General features: G+C 43.7%; 1 protein-coding gene across 1 annotated transcript in view; it reads left to right on the forward strand.

Annotated features, from left to right (window-relative positions):
- AOAH (acyloxyacyl hydrolase) overlaps positions 1-22,332 on the forward strand; it is a 75,623-nt gene extending 53,291 nt beyond the window's left edge. Inside the window, exons 17-22 of the mRNA XM_023919428.2 lie at positions 4,740-4,912; positions 7,277-7,335; positions 7,416-7,475; positions 9,027-9,123; positions 12,696-12,772; positions 19,112-22,332. Of these exons, the coding sequence (XP_023775196.2) occupies positions 4,740-4,912; positions 7,277-7,335; positions 7,416-7,475; positions 9,027-9,123; positions 12,696-12,772; positions 19,112-19,240 (595 nt within the window). The 3' untranslated portion in view covers positions 19,241-22,332. The remainder of the gene's footprint in view (positions 1-4,739; positions 4,913-7,276; positions 7,336-7,415; positions 7,476-9,026; positions 9,124-12,695; positions 12,773-19,111) is intronic.
- Positions 22,333-22,605: the final 273 nt, after the last annotated feature.

A 22,605-nucleotide genomic window follows, 5' to 3' on the forward strand; every position in this document is an offset into this window, starting at 1 on the left:
TCTGCTGCCTGCACTCTTTGCTGTGTTCTCCTGATGAGTTGTTTTGTCTTTATGGCTTTACTCACATCATAAGCTCTGCAGGAGAATGAACTGAAGCTTTCAAAACTAATAGCTCTGGTATCACCCATTAACAATGCTCACAGGGACACCAAGAGGTCACGAGCTGGATTCTTCCCTTCCTCCTGGTAGTGGGAAGGCAGGAAACACCTTGCAACCAGGCCAGTGCACAGCACATCCATCCTGCAGTTTTGGTTTCACAGGAGGTCCAAGTGCTGCTGCTAGTGCAACTTTCTTTTCATCACGATCAATCTTTAGCTTTTCTTGTACGTAGAAGAAATCGATCTTACTTACACAGAGACTTTCAAAACACTCACTTTAATAAATGCTGTGCACTCAGCTAAGTTTCCTTCCAAAGGTTTTGAAAATTCTCACCTGCAGATTGTATAATGAAGTGGGAGCTATATGCAGCCTGTCAGATGTGGCCATGAAAGGTTTGGTGCACTAAAACTGCTTAACAGGAGGTTCATGGGTTAAAACTTTGCCAGGTGTTGTGCTCCAGATGAGGAAAGGCAGGCCTTTCCTTTGCACTGCAGAGCCTGGGAGCCCTCAGCTGCGACAGAAGTGGGGCCACAGGGACACCTTTTAGGTCCTTTCCTTTGTTTCAATCCTCATTCTGCAGGCTATTCCTTTTGTGTACCCTGCCTCTAACACTGCTTTCTACTCATCTGAAGTAAAAATAAATTTTCCAGAAATTTAATCCATTTTTGATCTTGCCTCACCCGTTTGTATATTCCAAAACCTTCCAGAACAGTATTAAATGCTTGCTTGAAACTCTGATGTCTTTTTATCCCAGCATTCACTATCTGGCAGAGACTTTTGTCTGCTCAAATTCTCACTGCTGTTTTCTGTCTGTTTTCTTGCAAAACAACATTCACAGCATCAAAAGAGGCTATCAGGCTGTAGTGATCCCTGTGACTCCTGCAAGGAAAGATGCCACAGCTTCTGTAGCATCACGCTGTTTCCATTGAGGGGGATGGACAGTGGAGAGAGGTTTTTTCCAGTGTCCAGTTGCTGTGTGGTTGCCCTGGCTCTGATGTATCTACAGAGGTTACAGAGGATGCAGAGCACCCAATGGGCTTGACTTCAAACCTAGGGCTTAGCAAATAAAACCCTCTTCAAGGACAGCTTTAAACTGCAGTAATACAGCCTTCCTGGCCTTATTCTTTTTTGATTTTGGCTTCAAAACAGGGTGGTGTGCTGAGCATGCTGGAGACACAGCTCTTCCCAAAGCATTGTTAAAATGCAGGTATTTCATCCCAATGCAAAGAGAGGGGCAATGAGTAATGTGGATGTTTGTAGAGGGAAAAGATAATGAAATTGGCAGCCTGTGTTACACATTCCCAGTAGTCTCCATACCGTGGTGTCCAAACAGGGGGCTTAGAAAAATAAAGACAGATGGCAATGGTATCTCTCAGCCCACTGAGGTAAATATGGGATACAAAGACCTAGAACAAAAAAAACCCAAAAAAACTAAAAACCAGACAAGAAAATGAGCACCAGAAGTCTGAAATGCTGTAGTTATTGCAAATATTAGTAGCATTTTGGGTGTGGCGCCATTTCTCCAGCCTCTCCTTCACAGACCTGCCCTTATGACATCTGCAGCAAACAGCAAGGTGGCAGCAGCAAAGCAGGGTGAGCAGCAGCCCACCGTGACAGGACCCTGTACAGAGTGACACCAGTGCCAGCAAGAGCATAATACCCCTTTATTGTACAGCTATCAGCACCAAAGAGCTGCTGCATCCCTCTGGCCCTAAAAATAGTGTGTGAGCAGGCAACACCCCTAGCCCTCGTGCCTGGGCATAGCAGCCCTGTGCAGTGAGCCCAGGGAATGAGGTGAGGGTACCACTACAGGCCCTGGTGCTCATCCAGGCACCTCGGAGTCCGTATGGCAGAGCCAAAATCAAACGTGCCTACAAGGTTGCTTTCTTCTCATTTGGATTTAATTTCATAGCCTGGCACAGAAAGGAAATGTGAAGAAATACACTGACATACCTGCACGACTTCAATACTGCATGACAAGAGAAAGTGGAGTTATGAATGTCATATTAATTTGGGCTTATGCTGACATGTTTACTTGTGGCAGAGGCCTTACATCAGACCAGTATTTTGAAATCAAGTGCTGCAACACCTGTAGGCGAAATGAAGTAATTTCACAGCAAATCCACAGTCTTATCTCAAAAGTGGCTTGATTTGGTGGCTGTCACAAGTATAAACCTGAATCCTAATGCTGTTTTTCAGTTCTCCCTGCTAGAAAGTCTCAAGCACTTCAGCAGCACATACTTCATTAAGATAAATTTCTGGGCCCAGGAAACTCACCCAATTATTATTTTGTGTGCAAAATGCAGCTCACTGAAGAATCCCAAATCCTTCTAAGGGAACATGGTTTTCCCACACAGGACTCAGCACCCACTCCCTCCCTCTGAATTCAAACATTTTGAATACCTTGAGAGAGAACAACAATGCCTTGGAAAACTCCTGCTTCTGTGGTGTTCACTGACAAGGAATCTGACCCAATTCACCAGCAGCTTGCTCAGCACTGCAAGCATCAAGTTTGCCCTTCTCTTACCCCTGGGAAGCCAAGAAAGAGATGAAAGTATTTTCTTTAGGAAAAGACGTGGATGGAGCCTCCTGGCATCTAAGGTGATTGCTTTTCCACAAGCAAAGAGCACAATTAAGAGGACAAAATGTGAGAACCACTGAAAAACAATGAGGGTAGTCATTAGTGCAACCTTCTTGCTCAGAAGGACATCCCCTTTCTTTCTTCTTGACCTTTCTCTCTGAACACCTTGGTCAGCTGAGCCACACAGAATCACAGGATGACTAGGCTGGAAGAGACCTTCAAGATCATTGAGTCCAACCCAGCCCTAACACCTCAACTAAACCATGGCACCGAGTGCCACATCCAATCTTTGTAAACACATCCAGGGATGGTGACTCCACCACCTCCCCGGGCAAATCTTTACAATACTTTATCACCCTTTCTGTAAAAACCTTTTCCTGATATCCATCCTAAATTTCCCTCAGCACAGCTTAAGGCTGTGTCCTCTCATTCTGTCAGCTGTTGCCTGGAGAAAGAGGCCAACCCCACCTGACTACAACTCCATTTCAGGAAGCTGTAGAGAGTGATAAGGTCACCCCTGAGTCTCCTTTTCTCCAGGCTAAACAACCCCAGCTCCCTCAGCTGTTCCTCACAGGGTTTGTGTTCCCAGCCCCTCACCAGCCTTGTTGCCTCCTCTGGACATGCTCCAGCATCTCAACATCCTTCCTGAACTGAGGGCCCAGAACTGGACACACCACTCCAGGTGTGGCCTCACCAGTGCCGAGCACAGTTGGAGAATGACCTCCCTGCTCCTGCTGGCCACACCATTCCTGGTACAGACCAGGGGCCATTGGCCTTCTTGGCCCCAAGGCACACTGCTGGCTCATGTTCAGCTGCTGTCACCAGCACCCCCTGGTCCCTTTCTGCCTGGGCACTGTCCAGCCACACCGTCCCCAGCCTATAGTGTTGAAGGGGGTTATTACACCACCAAGAAAGAATGAAAACTGTCCCAGGACCCTGCTTCCCAAGGTGGATGGATCCTCTCTTGATGGGATGGGACAGCCTTCTCAGGGATGTGTTCCCCCTTTTGCTGTCAGCCCCTGCTATGGACACGTGCACCATGAGAGCTCAGCAACAGCTCTGAGGCGGGAGAACGTGCGAATGCTTTTTCTGTAATAAAGTGGTTGCTATAATAACATAACTAGAGCAGTGTTCTCCAGGCAGCCTGGGGTGGTTTTGCTTGTTTGTTTTTCTTATATAAATTGAAATGTATTTCAACTTTAGGATTTAATTTCCCCCCACACTCCTGCAGCATTTACAGCTAAATACGAGAGGAAGGATAAACCTGAGCTGGGAAATCTGACTTGAAGAGGTTCACGCTTGACAATGAGTCACAAAATGTGGGAATTCAGTCCATGTGGAACACTGACACAGGTTCTGTACCCCAATGGACTATTTTAATCTTAGGTATCACCTCTCTCTAAGCTCACATGTTTGTCCAGACCCCTCTCCTGCCCTTCTGGAGAACTGTAGAAAGAGGTGTGGGATATGTGAGAGACAAAGCTACCTTAGATATTCCTACCTTGCATAATCAGAGAGTATGTTGAAGGCAAGATATGCACAGGAACCCATGGGAAAAGTCCTACTTTCACCCAGCTGTGAAGAGGGCTTGGTTTTGCATCACTTCTTTGTTTGCTTTCTCTCTTCTTCTACTTCTTCCTCACTTATTGAACAATAACTGCTTTGGTTTAGTTTTTTACCTTGACCCCCAAGTTTTCTTGCTTTTACTTTCTCTTCTTCCCCTGTCTCACTGGGGAGGAAGGGAAGGAAGGAAAGCAGGTGAGGAGCTGTGTGATGCTTAGCTGCCCACTGGGATTAACCCACAAAAGGACTCCACTCTATAAAAAAGAGATTCACTCATCTGTTTTTAGCAGAGATGGGGTACGCTGAGGGATGGAGGTTTTTTTATCTCATCTTATTTTGGCAATGACAAGTGAGAGACATCACAGCATTTTTCTAATGTTTTATTCACCTGACTTAGTGTGGAAGAGCAGCAAACAGAGAAAATGACACTGTTTCAGTGCCCTTTTGGGGACATAGTATTCCTGACACAATGTCCTATTGGCATCCTCTTCTTTAGGGAACGTGACACGCTGGCCCACATGACCACACCCAAGGAAATGCTCTCCAATGTGGTGCAAGCTCTGCGATACCTGGACTCCCATCTTCCAAATGGCAGCCATGTGATTTTAACAGGCTTGGTAGATGGTCGCTTCCTCTGGGATAACCTGCATGACAGATACCACCCTCTAGGTAAATTTGAGGTGTTCTGGGGTTCTTCCTGGTTGTCTGCCCATTCATGTTGCTGTCTCTCCCTAAAATGTCTGTGAATCTATTGATGACTTCAAGCAAACCTGACAGAGTGGAGGAGACCTGAGAACTAAGAGGCAGATATTGGCTGTGCTGCAGAAGTAGGAACAACAGCTCTTACCATCCCCAGTGCAGGACAGGTTACACCCCTATTCTGCCTGGTTCCCCTACCAGACATACCCACCCAGCTCCAAGCCACTCCACCACATGTTGTGGTGGAGTACACAAGCTGTTCTACCTCAGGCTTGGCCCAAAATTGTGACTGGCCTGCCTGCACTTCATCCTGATTGTTGTTACGGGTAGAGGTGGGCATTTGGTTTGTGCTCACTGGCAGGTGGATGTTGTAGTAGCACTGAATGTGGACCAAGGCAGAAAATTAAGTCAGAGGGTTGCAAAAGACTTTTCTGATATTAGATAAATACATTTTCTGCCAGCACTGTGTGCCTGGAACCTTCTAAACTACCTGTATGTGATGATTGAAACCTTATACTGTGTGCAGGCATGTTTTGGGACATTCCCTCAGAGTGTAAAGTACTTTGGGGCATTTTTTTCAGAGATTTTGAGGCTGCCTTTGGGAGCCTGTCATCTCAGGGTGTGAATGACACAGTACCTCTGAGCCCATTAACAGACCACTCACTTCTCAGCTTTCTAGACCAAAAGCATGTACTTACTTGTATTTGAGTAAAATAATCTTTTTTGCATGTGACAAGCAGGAAGTTGTTGTTATAATAGTTCTCACCAGCAAAGAAAGAGAGAAGCTAAATCACATCATTAAAATGGTAGATTGCAACTTCAGATGATTTTGGCAACCACTGGGTAAGACAGCTTGCAGCTGTGCTGTGGTTTCCCCAAGGTTCCCTAGTAATTACCAATGGGCCCACAGCTTTCCCATTTCTATTCCTGTGTTTTTCTCTCCTAATCACTATTCTAGCACCAATGTGGGGAAAAAAAAAAAAGAAAATAAAAAAAGATAAAAATCTTACCCCTTTCAGGGCAGGGGAAACCTGTCATAATTAATTTTTAGTCACTTAAACCCATTTCTTCCCTTGAGTGCATGTTTATCACAGCAACAGTTCCTCTAACTAGGTGTCTAATTATCACAGACAACACGTAGCCAAATCAGGATTGATTAACTATAGGATCAGTTGGAAAATTTTCAGAGGGGCTGATTTGCCTTGGAGGGACCCAATTAATCCTAAGCAGCACGTTTTGCAGCAAGGGATCCCTTCTGGCACATCCTCCAACAGGCTGTGAGCAGGTTTCCCCATTTGGCTGCCAGTCAGCCGTGACCAGACATCAGTCTGTCTTTCTGTCAAATCCCTGGTCCCTACAACAGCCCATCCCAGGGCCTGATGCTTCAAGCTTCAAGGCATCTGGAACCTCCAAATGGCCAGAAGTGTTCCTAGATCTTTGAACTCTCCACCTTTTGCTTCCTGGGCAGCTGGAACTGCTGCTGGGTGATGGGCAGCTGTGTAACAGGCAGGAAACACATCTCTATCAGGGAGCCACTGCAAAGCAACCTGAGAAGCCCATTTCACTTGGCAGAGATTATACTTCACAGTTCCTAAAAACAGCAATAAGAAATTCTTATTTCAGTACTGCAAAAGCATCAAAGCCTGATGAGATGATCAGTGTAGTACAAACAATAGGACAACCAATACAAAAAAAAAATGTGGCCATTTAATTGCCATCTTAGCTGTAGTTACCAAAGAAGCAAAAAGATTGAGATTCTCAACAAGCCAGGCTACTGCATAGCACAGTGAGTTTTAGGGAATGTTAGCTGGGTGTTTGACTTGGTGCTTGAATTTCCTCACCCACACAAGCATATCCACTTCCCTCCATGACAGCAAAATTGTTTCTCCCTTTTAAGGCCAACCTCTGCAAAGTAAATGGGAAAGTCAGTGTGTACAGGCACCCTTCAGCTTTGTAAACCCTGCATTTCTTTGTCGGGTGAGAGACAGGTTAATGGGAAAATATCAGTCATGCACTTTGGAGGGTGGCATTGGCTGTGGTGACTAACCCCACATGTGAGACCTATGAAAGGCAGGAGAGGGACATGGGAGAATCAGCTGTGGGGCTCTGCACACTGTGGGGACATGGGCACCGTAGCAGGAAGGATGCCTTGATGCTGGCACCTCTGTTGCACCCCTGCTCTGGTGATGGGAGGGTACCCTGGGGGTAGGGAGTATGGTGGGGGTCTCGGGGTGCCTCTTGCCACCCAGGGGTGTAAGGCATGGGAATGCACAGACGTGCAGAATGAAGTCACATTTGGCCATCGGGCACTTGATATTTCGCTGTGTTTTGCAGGACAACTGAACAAGGATGTCACATACAGTCAACTCTACTCTTTCCTCGACTGCCTCCAGGTAAGGTCTGCAGCTGTAGCTCAGGAGCCCCCCTTTCATCTTGGTCTGCTGCTAAAGGCCCTCTCCTCATGCCTGCCCAGGTGAGCCCCTGCAGCGGCTGGCTGACCCCCAATGAGACCCTCAGGAATCTGACCTCGGAGGTAAGTCTCAATGAGACCACCCCACTGCTCAGACACTCTGCCCTCTGTCTGAGCAGAGAAGCCCAAAGGCAAAGCCCAAAGTCTGCCTCAAAGGCAAGACGTCAGAACAGTCTTTTTCTTCCAAAGGCGAGGAGAAGTTGTGGAAATATTATTCTTTCAAATGCCTCTCAGGCTCTGGGAGGCAGCATGCTCAAGTTAAGGGATTTGTAAAGGTATTCCTGTTACAACCTCTCAGCTACCCAAATTTATGCTCAAGGGATGTGATCTCCCCGAGACAAAACTGTTCAGGTTCATGTTCTTTAAGAAGAAAATGTACCTGATAAGAAAGAAAAGGCTTTTGAGTCAAGTTAGCTGTTGGTATGACAAGCCAGCTGCACAGATTTTTCTGGCTGTGGGATCAGGTCCTGAGAGCAAGAGCCTTACCCTGTTTTCATTTGGGATTTGTGCTAATCTTCCTCAGACACATTTCTGTGGACTTAATCACCAGATGGTGTGACCAGGGAGCATCCAGGCTCAGTGCAGGAATGGGAACAAACAGAACAGAGATGTCTTAAAACTCACCCTAAAAATCTGGCTCAGAAGTGAATGACACATAATACCAGCCTCTTATTTTCTTATGGTACAAGCTGATTTTTAATCCCAGCAGTCCCTTACAGCCATGTAAAAGGAGCCAGTAACCAAATATTGTCAAAGGTCTTGTCTCTGTGTATGGTTGTATTAATGTTTGCATTCATTAAACAACAAAATATGATCTTAATTTCACCAAAGCTTACACAGGTATTTCATTTTATGCCCAGTCCCTCTTGACTTCAGAGACAGCCATAAGGCACATTCCTAAATCTTTGCAGGATTTCAGTTTATATATTCATACCAACAATACGGAACATAGAGTACATGTAACTTCTGTCCATGAACAATGCATATGTCTGCAGGGTATGAATTAATCATTCTGAGCCCCTGTCTGAAACTAATAGTCTATGTTATTATCCAAACTGCACAATTTAAATATTTAGGAGATCATGATCTCTGTTATGGCTGCAGAAATTACACTGGATGTATCAGTTAGGCAGACGCTCAATGGTGGTAATTTACTCTTCTGAAAGTAAGGGTGGAATTTGGTCTGCATAGATAAGCACTATCACCCCCAACTTAGTGGTGGCAAAGATAATAGGAAAAGAGGACATTTCTCTTGTAGGAAAGTTTTGTGTTTCTTTAAGAAAGAGCTCCAAAAGCAAGGAACTTAGAATATTTATATTAGGGTAGGGACACTACTAAAAGAGGTCTGCAGTGAAGCATATGTTGTAATAAATTTATGAAATCAGCTGAGCCCTCAGAGCAACCTGTGGGGATGAGCTGGGTAGTCCAAAGGCTGGCGATGCTCGTGCAAGTCCATGTTCTGATGAGGAGCCCCATTTCACTTCTGGTCCTCCAGCTGAAAGGGCAACATTAGCTTTCAAATTCCTGCCTGCATATCAGTGACAAAAGCTGAATCCATGCAAAGCAACAACATGAATAGCAATGAACAGTCATTAAATTGTTTAATTTTTGCAGAGAGCGTTACAACTTTCCAGTGTCCTGAAAGAAATAGCAAGATCTGAGAAATTTGCCAGCTTTGATATTTTCTACATGGATTTCCCGCTGAGACAAAGTAAGTTGTTTTTTGCCCTGTCTTTCTCACAGAGCACTTACTCAAGTTCTGGCCTGCTGATATGCTCCCCATATTTTGGCTCTGTACCAGGAGAAGGGCAGTAAAGTCAGCCAGCCTAGGTGACCTGCTGTCAGGGCTGTGGCCAAGGAGGTATCCTTAATTCCAGCTTCTCCTGGCTTCCATGGTTGGGGTAACCTGACACCTTTCAGTGCAAACCATATTGGTCTGTAAGATTTGGGTTTATTTTTGAACATTGCTTTTATAGTGGGTTATCTAGGCTGGAGATGCATACCTGCAGTGGTCAAAGCAGACTTCATGAGATGTAGTTTACTTCATCACTGACTGGGCTCCATGCTCCCTCCTCTGGGAGGAGAGCAGTGCCTTGGGAAGGAAGCCTTCCATCAGCCATTTTCCTGCCTCAATAACACAGCCACCCTCTCACTGTTCCCAAAAGTAGAAGCACCTCTCCCAGGAATAACTGGCATCTTTCCTATGTTTCTTTAAACACCTACATACTACTGTAACTTTTGGCTTGAAGAGCTTACAAAACTTGTCCTTCTGTGATCTTTAGTGACATTAGGTAAGTGCATTACTTAAATCACTTTCTTCTGAAACTGACACATAAAAATAAATTAAAACATCCAGGAAACTTTTGTCGCTATGCATGAGTGTGAGCAGACAGTGTCCCTGTGGGGCTGGGGGCAGTCCCTGAGTTCCCTGAACCCCTCTCTGCTCTGGTTGCCCTGCAAGATGCACAGGGGTCCAGCTTGAGGCAACACCCAGCATCAGCTCAGATTCATCACAAGGAGGAACACAGTCTTTAATAATAAGGATCAGCATGAGACGAGGGATTCAGTTGGGCAACATATTTCAAGTAGTTAGACAGTAGTGGGAAAGCAGGAAAACAGCTTTTTATTTCTATATCCAGCCTGAATCTCCCATTTTACAACTAGTCTCTCCCCCTCCAGTATGCACTGCTTTTAATTCTGTGCACTGGCCCCATCTTAATTGTCTTCCCCAGGCTCTTCCCTGGAATGGACCATCCCTGTCCCTCAGCCTCCATTCATGGGGCAGGAGCTCCAGCCCTTGCCATTCTGGGGTCTCTACCAGATAGCCTGAATGTTTACATTCAAAAAATAATATATAATAATAAGGAAAAAGGCTTGATCTGCATTTCCTTGTTTTTATATTCACATAGAGAGGTAGTTCCATGTGGTCCTTATTGAAAATTTTTGTCTGGGGACTATATTTTAAATCCCAGCATGCAGACATCTAAATCCAAAGCCACAAAGGGGCAGAAGCACCCTGTCAATACTTTAAAGTGTACTTCTCTAATGCTTCTCCCCATTAATGCTTGGCTGTCCTTGAAAGCACAAAGCTGCCATGGCACCTAAGATTATTAAAAAAAAAAAATATCATTTTGCAGCCAAATCCTATCAAAATTCATAAACTTACTTTATCCTACATGACCCAATTCAGGAAGCTGGTTCTGGGTCTCATGAACACCATATGGAGGAGGAGGAGGTAAAGAAGTGAGGATGGGAGAGGCAGTCTTTCTGTCCAAAAGTTTCTGTCAGAGAGGTGGGTTCTGCTGTCAAGTGCATTCTCGTAGCACAGAGTTTCAAGGGTGTCCAAGTCTCCTGATGGCTTTTGCCTCAGCTACTTAATATTTAACAAGTCATTAGGATTTGGAATGAACTACCTGCTGGGTAGGCAAATTACTTTAATAAGTTAAATTACTAACTTTAGTTAATTTATTTGCTTTCACAAAAGGAAACATCTTAATATAATTTGCTGTTCTTGATTACATCGTGTTAAATAAATGAAGTAAACAAAATCACACATGCATATACAAACATTAGCTTTGAAAGACACTTTGCAAAATTTCCTGCCGCCCTAGAGCCAAGGATTGGAGCTTGCCATCAGGAAAGCTGTCAGATCGCGAGTGTGCTCAAAAGCCAGCTAAGGCTGCTGACCTACTTTTCTGGTCTCTTTCTGAAGCAAGCAGCAAATCCTCCCCTAAACTCTCCAGACATCAAATATTTAACAGCGGTTACACACTGAGTACATTGATTTCAGCCTGGCCTGGGCATATATATGTACATAGCAGGTCCCAGCTTTCTCTGAGTAAAATTTGAGTATATTACCACTTATTCTATTTAGGTGGACACTCAAGCTCACATGCTGACCTTGACTGAAGAAATTAGTGATTCCTTTGTGGTGCAGTGCAATAAAGAGGGGGATAGGGGTTGCTTTTTATGCCTTTTCCTTGGTGTGGATGGGAGCAAACTCTAGTCTAGTCCAGCCAAGGCATTTCTAAGACAAACTCTGGACATACTCAGCTGGTGAGCATTTGCTCAACTACTCTAGGATTTTTGGAGGTCAGGTATAATAGCGTAAATTGATCTATCTTGATACAAATTTTATATATCTTACTTTATCCTCTGCTGTTTCTGGCACTTGAACAGTAGTCTCTCTACAAAGTGAAACACAGTACACAGCCTTGTACTCCACGTACAATATCACATATAATGGGTTAGGTAAGTCCTGTGTGCATCTATATGTGCAGTGCATGGTGCAGTCTAGGGTAAATATGTGTTATGCCCAAAATACTGTAAATTTGAAACAAACCTACAAGTTCCATGTCTTAAAACAGGTTACTTTGGGCACTTCCTGAAGCATCACAAGTGGGTTTCTATAGTCAAAGCAGGAATATCACCTTTCTGTGAATTAGATTTAGCATGGGGACCCAGACATCACTTTTTGACACAATAGCCAGGGTCCAAAAAACAGCGGTGGGACCGGATCAAACTGTGCCGCTTGAATGGAGAACATTTTCCTCCTGACAGGATGCTTGCATAATGCTATTAAGAATTCTTAATCTGTCATTATGAAAGGAATTATTGAATTTACAGTCTGTTAATGCCACATCCACTAGTCCCATGTTTGATCGCTCTGCAGCCCTTTTGAAGAGAGAAAGCTTTTTACTTCTCTAATGGCTCCAGGGCTTACAGCACAGCATCATTTGCATTGAATGTCACGCTTATGTAATTCAAAAGGTTATTTTGTTGGAGTTGAAAAAGACCACTTGCAAGATAAGTAACCAAAAATGACAGTCTGTTCATGCAGACTTCAGCCTATGTGAATATTCTGTTACCATCTCTTTCTCTAAAAAGCGGTTTTCTTTATCTCTACTTTTTCTTTTGCACTGCTGAAGATGCAGCTAACATGGGAAATGTACAACTATTCAATCAGTATTAAATATTTTACAACTTTACTTGCTACAGCATCCATCTTAGTTGGGAGGGAAAGTGAATTGTTTTACGATCATTTATGTTCAAAGCACTTCCTTGCATAAATATCGCAAGAGGAAAAAAAAGAACAATAAAGGCTTAAATACTGCCCCAAGGAGAGGGGCTTGTACACACTATTGGCTCTGACAACTCTATGTGAATTATCATCATCTTCACGCAGAGCTGTCGTGTGCTTTGGGGAGGAGGGAGGTACATCTCTGGGGGTGAGTCTCCGTGCATCTCACTGGTGATAAAACCCCTCGCCTGGGCTCTTTGCAGCGGCCGAGGAGTGGCGCAAGATGGGAGGTGAGCCCTGGCAGCTGATCGAACCAGTCGATGGCTTCCACCCCAGCCAGGTAAAAACCCGAGCCCAGGAGATGGGTGGGAGCACGGGGGATGCGGGAGCATGTGGGATGTCGGTGCCTACTGCTGCCCCAGCTGGCACGCTGCAGGGATGCAGATTTGGGGAATCTGTCTGTTTTAAAGGGGACAGAGTCGTGGGATCGTTTAGGTTTGAAATACCTCTAAGATCATGGAGGCCAACCATTATAACCCTGCCAAGTCCACCAGTAAACCCTGTCCCTAAGCAGCATGTGTTAAATACCTCCAGGATAGTGATGCACCCACTTCCCTTGGCAGCCTGTTCCAATGCTTGGCAACCCTTTCCCTGAAAAAATTTTTCCTAATAACCAATCTCTAACCCCTCTCTGGTGCAGTTGGAGGCCATTTCCTCGTGTCCTATTAGTTGTTTCATGTTAGAAGAAACCAACCCCCACTTCATCACAACATCATTTTAGGTTGTAGGGAGCACTAAGATCTCACCTCAGCCTCCTTTACTCCAGGGTAAAAAACTTCTGTTCCCTCAGCTGCTCCTCAGTAAGTCTTGTGCTCCAAAATGTTCCCTGGCTCTGTTGCTCTTCTCTGGACAAGCTCCAGCACCTCAATGTCTTTCTTGTGGAGAGGGGCCCAAAACTGACCACCGGATTTGAGGTGCAGCCTCACGAATTCTGAGTACGCTGATAATCACTGTCCTGGCCTTGCTGGCCACACCATTGCTGATACAAGCCTGAGTGCCTTCTTTGGCCAATCTAAATGATGGCTAAATGATGACTGTAGCCCCAGAACCGACATCTCTGATATTTCTGATGGCTGCACTCTGCTCTGACTCCTGCAAGGTTTTCTGTCTCTTCCCCTCACTGACCAGTATTGTGACCAAACAGGTCTTAATACACAAAAATCCATCCTTGCCACTTAGGCTGGCCAGCTGCCTGCTCAAACACCTGTGGGAGTTTCTCAGGATGAGGACAGTAGGGCAGCACTGCAGAAATCAGACCGGTCCCCTCCAGCCCTGACCCGACCCTGCAGCTTCCAAGGTTTGCCTGTCATAGTCTGGAACAAAGATCCTTTTTGAAGTTATTAATTTAAATTGGTTATGCTCAGCATCTACATATTATTACATTTTCACTTGCTTGCTTAGCCTCCTAGGACAGGTGGCAGGAGAAGGTTTATGGTCTGTTTATTGCAGAAATAAACAAAAGGGAAGAAGCAGCAGCTGCTCCACTGTAAGTCTTTGCTTGGGTTTGATAATCTAGTGTGAGGTTGCCTGGTTCCCACCATGCTTGCTTCAAATTAGTTTTTTCCCAACCCTGTAAAACACATAGAGAGACCATGTTCTGCAGTCAGCTGCAAACAAAGCCAGTTGGTTTTCTACACACTACCTGAAATTCAAACACACATGCAGAGCAAAGCAGCAGTCTCCTCTGCAAACAAACCCCACCACGCTGCCCAGCCACTGGCAGGGCCACTAGGTAGCTCCCCCAGCTCAGAATCATGGGGGAATTTTATGGGCCAGTTTTATGTTGTGAGATGATGTCCTGCATGCATTGAGTCCCACAACCCCACCTCCATATAACCCAATGCCATGCTGCTTTCCAGGCTGGGATAGAGCAGTCAGAGGAGAAGCACTTCAGCAGGAGTGAGGTGCAAGCACTGATGGATTCCAGCATTTCAGCAGCTTCTCCATTGCCTGTGCTGTCACTTAAGCTAGGAGAGACCTGCAGGGGGAAGTCCAAAGGCAAAATAGATGCTTTAGGTGCTATCTTTTACACCCATGTTAGTCACTCAGGGCGATACAGTGCCTTGTTTAGCCTTGCCAAATTAAAAGATCCTCCTGTTCGAAGAGGGACTCCTACATAGCAGAAATTCCTGCCTGTCTACCATACAAGTACCAGGAGACAGCTGTGTGAACTCACAGCCTGGGGATGTGGAGAAAGTGTGCCTTGATTTTTTGCTGCAGGCCTTTTGCAAGGAAGCAATTAGAGAAAACCTGGCAAATGAAATGAGAGTGAAAACAGTGATGAAACAAACCCCATTCCCAACCCTGCCATCTGGGGAAACTGCAATACGAAGTCTGGAGTGTAATGGAAACTTCTGCATTATTTTCCTCTCTTTCCTTGGCCTGAGGCTGGCCTGAGGTTTCTTATAACCCCCCAGCACCAGGCCACAGTGGGAGCCAGGCTTGTCATATCACGGCTTTTCATCCAGCCTCCTGCCCACATCCTGTATCCCAACAGCAGCTGCAAGGTAGCACAGAGTTGAAGGCAGCAAATATTTATCTTAACAGGATCCTTCCTAAGCCACAAGAAAATTACAAAAGGACATTGAAGGGCAGCTGCAAACCTGCTTGCAGCCCCCAGAGTGCTGAGCTACAGGATGCAGTCAAGCACTGCCATATTTCACTCCCTCTGGACCTGGCATCCTGCAGTGGTTATGATCTCTCCCTCCTGCTGTTAGGATGACGTTAATGCTTTTATAGGTACATTTTCCCTTACAGTCAAGGTGCCAGCTGTAGATATGCCTCACTTCAAGTGAGTTATTGTCCTCCTAGGATTTATTAATTAGCCTTATCCAAACATCCACCATTGTAAATCCATTTTTCTTTTCCTGTTAGAAAAGTCTGTTATCAAACTACCACTTTTTGGACTGAGACAGAGCACTCTGCCCCAAAAGAGTGACTCTCTTAATAAATAGAAGGGGAAGTGTGAGCAGAAACTGCTATTTTAGAGTGTTCTTAAGGAAGATGACATACAATTCACTCACTACTCATACAAGTTTTATTTAAAGTTTTACTTTCTCCTGACATGAATGCCTCTGGCCAGGTATGGTTTTTGTAGCACATAGAGGTGCCTAGCGGGAGAGGATTGATTCCATGCAGCTTGTCGAGTGAACAGAGGCTCTCACTTCCATCCCTGCAGCTATTCCCCACACCTCACAGGCAGCTTGATAAATACAACAGATAAGATACCCAGCCAGGGCCTTTCTGCTGAATTTTCCCTCTGTAGATATCGAAGCACCTGACAAATATTTCCAAATTCTTGGATTGAGAAGCGCTCCAAGGAAAGCAGGAACACCTTATCTCTTTCCTTCAATAAAAAGAAATTTTGAAGTTTGGGATGAAGGAACCACTTTCTGTGTCCCTTTCAACCCAAGGTTGAGCTGGCAAAAGTGATCACTAGGTGATCCCTAATCACTGTGGTACAGCCATGGGCAGGATAAGCTGGTGGCTCTTGTCAGCCCCCGAGTTTTACATGCTGTTTATCCATTGTGTCTTTAATTAAAAAAAAAAAAAAAAACCCAAAAAAGAAAGTGTCTGCTGGTATAAACATGGCAGAATCAGGTGTCAGCATGTATATCCATGAGTCCAGAGGTCCACACATTCTGGAGGGATGTGGGAGGGAACTGAACCATTCTAATTAAAGTATGCATACCTTGCAAGGAGAAGGAAAAGAAAATAAGAAAAAAGGCCCCACTTGCCTGTCCCATCAGAGCTAGTGCAGTTTTTCATGCATTGGAAAAAGGCACCCAGGCTGGAAAAACTAGCCCACATGGTTTCCACTCCAGGCAATATTTTATATGAAAAAATTGTGAAGGATGGGATAAATACCAAGAGCTGATTTGTTGAGCAGATTTGAAGATGGAGAATTGCTGTGTTTTTATCCAATACTCTTAGCAAAATAAAGGAATATTTAAAAATTCGAGACAGCTCTACACTACATTCCCTTCCTGTAAATTACCTACAGGAAAAGGGTTTTCCTGAATGTTTTGGGTTTTTTTTAAGTTGGAAAACAGGAGGGAGCAAACAAAACACTCATGTTTGGCATAGCTGCATTCCAGTAAAGTTTCAAAGCTAAAATTTGCCTCCACAAAGTTTTTTCCAAAACAAACAGCTCAGGATGGAGGTGGAGGAAATTCACATTATTTACTTTTAGCACCTAAAAGCAAAGTGATTCACACAGTCCTCCCAAGTTCCCTCTAGAGCTGTTTTTGAGACACCATTCCCCAAAGTCCAGCTTGGTTGTCCTTGGAAAAAAATCTGACTTTCTCCTCCCAGTGACTATAGAGGGAGCCCAGAGATTTTCTTCAGCATCTCCTCCTTACTACAAAATTTTACTGCAAATCCTTGTGAATGCCAGATGGCTTCAAGGACACCACTTCCCTCTAGAACAGTCGATTGCTTTGTTTGGATGACAGAGCCATGCATTTCAACAGGATCCTGCATAAACGGCTTCACTTCTTGCTTTTATGATGTTTCCAGGGAGAATGTGAAAGCCCTGAGCATCACAAACTGGAACCTGAGATGCTTGGAAGACTCTTAATGTTTATGTACAGGCAGGAAAGCACAGCTTGAGTGTGATTAGCTTCTCCCTTTTTCTTCCTCAAGTCATAGCAAAGCACGTTCCAGCCAGAAATAGAGGGAAAGCTGAAGTGACGCATATCAGATGAGTTGGGTATTTACACTTCACTGAGAATCATGCCTATCACCTGTTTGGTGCAGAAGGAGAAAACAGATAGCCAGAAGCTGCTGAAAAACCACAGCTGCCTCCCAGTTGCAGTCACCCAGAGCTCTGTTAGGAATGGGTAATATTCCCTTTTAAAAACTTGCTTAGGGGTTGTCATTTTCACAACAAAAAAAAAAATTGCAAAGCTTATAAAAATCATACCACGTCTCAAAGTGCAAGAAGTCTGGAATTTAAAAAAGACCTGCAAGAAATCAATTTCCAGACTCACAAACCTTTCTCTGTGCTAAACTACTCATCCAGAATTAATTATTGAAATCATCGGGACGTCAAGAAATTATGTGTGCGCAGAACCTAATTCAATTTAGGGCAGTCTAAGCACACGTACCTTAAATAAGAGTCAGCAGTAGTCTGAACACTGTAGAGCATACCTCCAGGGATACCTTTGCAAAGGGTGTACCATGCAAAGACAATCGGGTTTTTTAAAGCAACCCCACCGATCCCACTAAAAAACACAGGGAAGGCTTAGGGAGGATTGTGAAGGAGGTTTGGAGACCACCATGCCAGAATGGACCACTCTGACAGGGATGGGTCTCAGCCCCCTGGCTGCCATAGGGTGTCCCAGAATAACATTTGTTCACAATAGAAACTGCAACCAGGAGAAAACCCTCTAATGAACAAATCTCTACTATCCCTCTTCCCTGTCCCAATTCCTTCATTAGCTTAACAAACTTTGAGTTTGTTAACCAGAGCCTAAGAGCCTCCGCCCCACAAATGTTACTCTTTGTACATGAGCCCTTTAATAAAAGAAAGATTTTTCTTTTCCAGACCATAGTTAGAGCTTCTTTTCCAGCACAGGATTAAAAGAGTAGCACATAAAAATTCCCCACAGGCTCCAGTATCTTCCCAAATTCCAAAGCAACAGTACTCAAATAATTTGATTTCATAAACCCACCTTGGCCTTTTAAAAAAAAAGGCTTTGTTAGCCATATTTAAACCTCATAATTTCAGTCAATAGCAGTGTGTTGAAAAGTTTGGGTTGAAAATAAAGTTCCCATATAGGCCAAATATCACTGCAGGTCAGGAGTAAAATAAAACTGCCTTAGAAGGCAGAAGTAAAAACTTGGGTAAGGGAAACTCAGGCTTTTCTCTCTGTCCCCTTCTGCTAACACTGATGTTTTTTGCCCTGGCAATACAGCAGATAAAATTTCTCTTTGGTACATAACTTCTAGGGCAAAAAGCTCTGTGAAAGCTGGAGGGAGACTGATGTTGAGGAGAAAAGCTATTCTACCATTTCTGCAGGTCTCATGGGAAAAAAACTCTGAAGGCAACCCAGTAGCAGGTGCAAACTTAGAGCATCAGATACAGTTAGTTATGAAACTAGAAATAATTGGGCCTCTTTTTCCTCAGCACCTGTGGTTTCCTCCCAGGAGAGCACAGAGAACATTTATTAGAAGAACCAAAGGCATTTGGGAGCATGAATTCCTTTGGACTTGCCAGAGTTTTATGCATTATACCCAGGCAGTGCTTTTGACATACTTTCAAAATGTTTCACAGGGGGAAAAAAAAAAAAAATCAGACTTCAGGGTTTTTAAATAGCAGTTTATGGGCTAGACACCATAGGCATCTGGAAGTGGCTGGAGACAGACTATCATTATCAAATGATGGGTCAGGGAGTTGCAGATATATGGCCCCCACCCTTTTTTTACTGTTGAGAAGATTTTGCCCTGCTAGAGCAGCTGGAATGGGGTACTTCCTTTGGTTAGAGGTTACAGTCCATCACATGATTATACTGGGCAGTCTGCCTTATGGTGGGGTCTTCTAAACTCTGGCATGAAATGACCATATTACAAAGGCACAAGAAACCAATAATAATATAATAATATTTGTGGTTTGCAGATTGCTGCAGCCCTTGGAACAGGAATTACCTGGCAGAAGGCACTACACGAGTGGCCTCAAGTGCTTGGCAAGGAGAATCCATTCAATGATCAGATTGAAGCCATATTCAAAGATCAAGGTGGACACTGACTTCCAAACCGCTGGAATCCTCACGCGATTTACAGAGGCACTTCCACCAGTCAAGATTATTAAAGACACACACAAAAAAGGGAGGAGGGGAAGTTATTAGAGCCAGTAGCAGTGGATATAACACAAGAGCATTCTTTTCAGCTTGTATCTCATCTGCACAAGTAGGCTATGCTTTTTCTGTGGAGGTACAAAAATAAAAATCAAAGGTTAGCTGCCAGCTAGACCATTTATTGTACCAGCTTGAAAATCCACATTTCTTTTTTCCATATATAGCAAACTCATACACCTACCATTTTTTTTTCCTTCTAGAGAACATTTCTAGACTATTTGTACTGTTTCAACAGTTAATCTAATCCCAAAAGGAGGGGGGGACCCCAAACTCATTATCTTTCTATAAATTGTCTGTATGTAATTGCCTTGACTGTCAATACATTATTTAGCTGCTATTTGCTTATTAAAGTGTGCCAGGAGTAACAAGGCACTACAATTTTGATGTGCCTGGCAGCATCAGCACAGGCTGACTGAGCACAGGTTCTCTTCCTTCATTAATAAGATATTAAGTTGACAACACTTCATGTATTTAAAGCAGGTTGCTTTTTCAACCTGTTTTTGCTTTTTTTGCTTCCTAAGAAATATAATATGGCCAGTCCTGTGCCTTTTACTGAGGGAATCACTGAAAATACTGGGCAACCCTTACTTCATAGGCAGACTTGAAGATTGAGAATTCCTGGTTTTTCACCAGCTTGTTCAATGCCCTTAGCAAAATAAAGAAATATTTAAAAATTAGAGACAGCTCTACCCTACTAACAACCTTGCTGGCGGTGGAGGGATCAGAGGGCATAAAATGGCATTAATTATGGGTGGAAATGATCTGGTAAATAGCAAGCATTAACATGACATGACTAAAACCCAGCCCAGCAGCCCAAAGCTCTGCTCCTTGTTCTGAGCACTGCCCTTGCCCAAGGCTCTGTCACACACAAGGCAGCTCTTGGGCTGTGCTCCAAACCCAAGGACAGGGCCTGGCTGTAGGACACACACCCACTCACTATTTTGAACAGGCAGGGGATGACTTGGCTAATACTATTTTGATTGAAGCATGTATCATTGCTTTCCTAGATCCTGATTCTTTTTATAGAGTACAGTCACTGCTGGGTCTCTTATTAAGATGTTAAGATAGAAATTAAGATAGAAATTCCTTTGGGATGACTGCTAACACTTAAGTAAATATTCAAGTCACCTACTTTAGGAAACCAAAAGGGAATACATTCCTTAATTGAATGATACTTGTTAATAAGGCCCCAATTCATTCAAGGCATTTAGATTTTACCAAAATATCCAGTCTCCCAAGGAATAGTTTGAACTCCAGAGAGGCATGCCTGGGGAAGACTGTTTAGCATTAGAAGGAAAGCTCCCTGCTTCCTGTAGAAATTATCTTCAAACAACATAACATTCCATGACCAGGTAAAGCACCTCCTATTTCTGTATTAACTTATTCAGGACTCTTATCTTTCATTAAATACAACACAAAGACAGATACAAGTGCATCCACATATTTTTATTACAGCCCAAGTAAAGCACAGGCAATAATTACAGAATATCAGATTATTTTCTCTACACGAACATACAGAAATGTAGCAATTAAAAGGGGGAAGGGAGTCATGTTTGGAAGCCTAATTTTCAAGGCAATTTCTTTGCAAATTGTTGTATTTCATTTGAGGCTGGGATTTAATAACACCAATTAGGAGTTTTACAAAGTAGTAAAACTGAAATTTCCTCATCTAAAGTAAGCTTCATTGCCCAGAGCAATGCATTTTTCTCTTACAGACTTTCTTACTTGTGAACTCCTTGGATTTCTGAACAATGGGGAAAAAAAGGTTTCTTATAAAATTAGAATATCTTTTCAAAGACAACCTAAAACCTCCATAGCCAAATCCCAAAGCAAAGCCTTTTCAAAGGTTTGCCCAGTACAGTTGCTCCATGCTGGATACAGGGTGTCTGCGGGACATCAAGGAATGGGTTTGCCCCTGGCTGAAGGCACACTACCCAAAGCCACGTGCCCTTGTGCCTCAAGGTGAGCTCTGCACCTCCAAACCCAGCTGCATGCAGAAACCTGATAGGTAACTAATGCAGTAACTATCTATCTGCAAAGAAAGATGAATTTTGGGACTATTAAGCCATCAGCTTTTACAACCACTATGTCTCTCTATTATTTCAAATGCAAAAAACAGCTGAAGATCTGCACCCCCAACCATCAATCACTTACCCATACCACTCTAAAAATACATGTCCTATATTTAAAAAACACTGCTGAAAAAGCTTACTTATGCTAAGTGACAAACTATGAATTCTAGTCTATTCCATTAGGTTAACTGTCTCTTGGTGCTCTGATTGAAGGGCAAAAATGCACAGGGAAAACAGAAAAAAAAGTTGCTCTTGGAAAGCTAATTATAATTCCATGCAATTCAAAGTTTATTAGCAGTATGTAGTTTTAGAAGAAATGGTCTGTCAAGGTCTTTTCTGGGGAGAGTCAGAGCATGTGAATGAATACAGGAGGGATTATGTCACTGGCTGGGTCCAGCACACTACACATGAGAATGTTCTCTTTATGTTACTCGGCAAACGGTTTTTACAAAAAAAGATTTGCTTGAAATCAGACAGTAGGAACTCTTTTTGAGGTATAGAACATCTAAACCTACCTGAAGCTATTTGAATTCACACAGTCTGGCCTCCTCACAAAGGATCTGCTCCAAACATGGAAAAAACTATGTAACCATTGTTGCAAACTCTTTCACTGCAAAGCCTTAAAAGAGCACGGGAGGGGAGGAGGCAGCACCAGCAGGGCCAGCCAGGAAAGCTGTAAGCACAGGTTTCCTGCTAAGCTTGCATCCCATGCTTCTGGCTGCAGAATCCCATGTCCTCACCACTCACAGCTGGTGCCCAAGTCACCACACAGGTCAGCTTTTCTAATTTAGCACCACCACCTTTATACTTTTTCCTTTATCAGGAGAACTTCTTGGGCAATGAACACAGATTGGTTTCTACAAGGGATAATAGTCCAATTAGCCTAAATAAAAACATTCTCTTGAATATCATCCAGTTCTGTTCTTAACACCTTCCTGTGGACTTATTTCATAATTCAAAATTTAATGTTTTTTAACACTCACTTGGGAGTTTAAGAAGACAGCCTACCACGCATCCACTGATAAAACTTGCTCTTGCACTGTCCACATTGTGTTATTCTGCTGCCATGTCTCTGTCACAGAAAGGAAAAAACAAAAATCCATCTCTCCTCTTCATATTTGATGAGCTGCTGCACAGGGACAATCTGGCCTCCCACTACAAAATTCAGTGCTAGCTACTGAAGT

Source organism: Cyanistes caeruleus, chromosome 1, assembly GCF_971803275.1.
Source record: "Cyanistes caeruleus chromosome 1, bCyaCae1.hap1.1, whole genome shotgun sequence".
NCBI lineage: Eukaryota > Metazoa > Chordata > Aves > Passeriformes > Paridae > Cyanistes > Cyanistes caeruleus.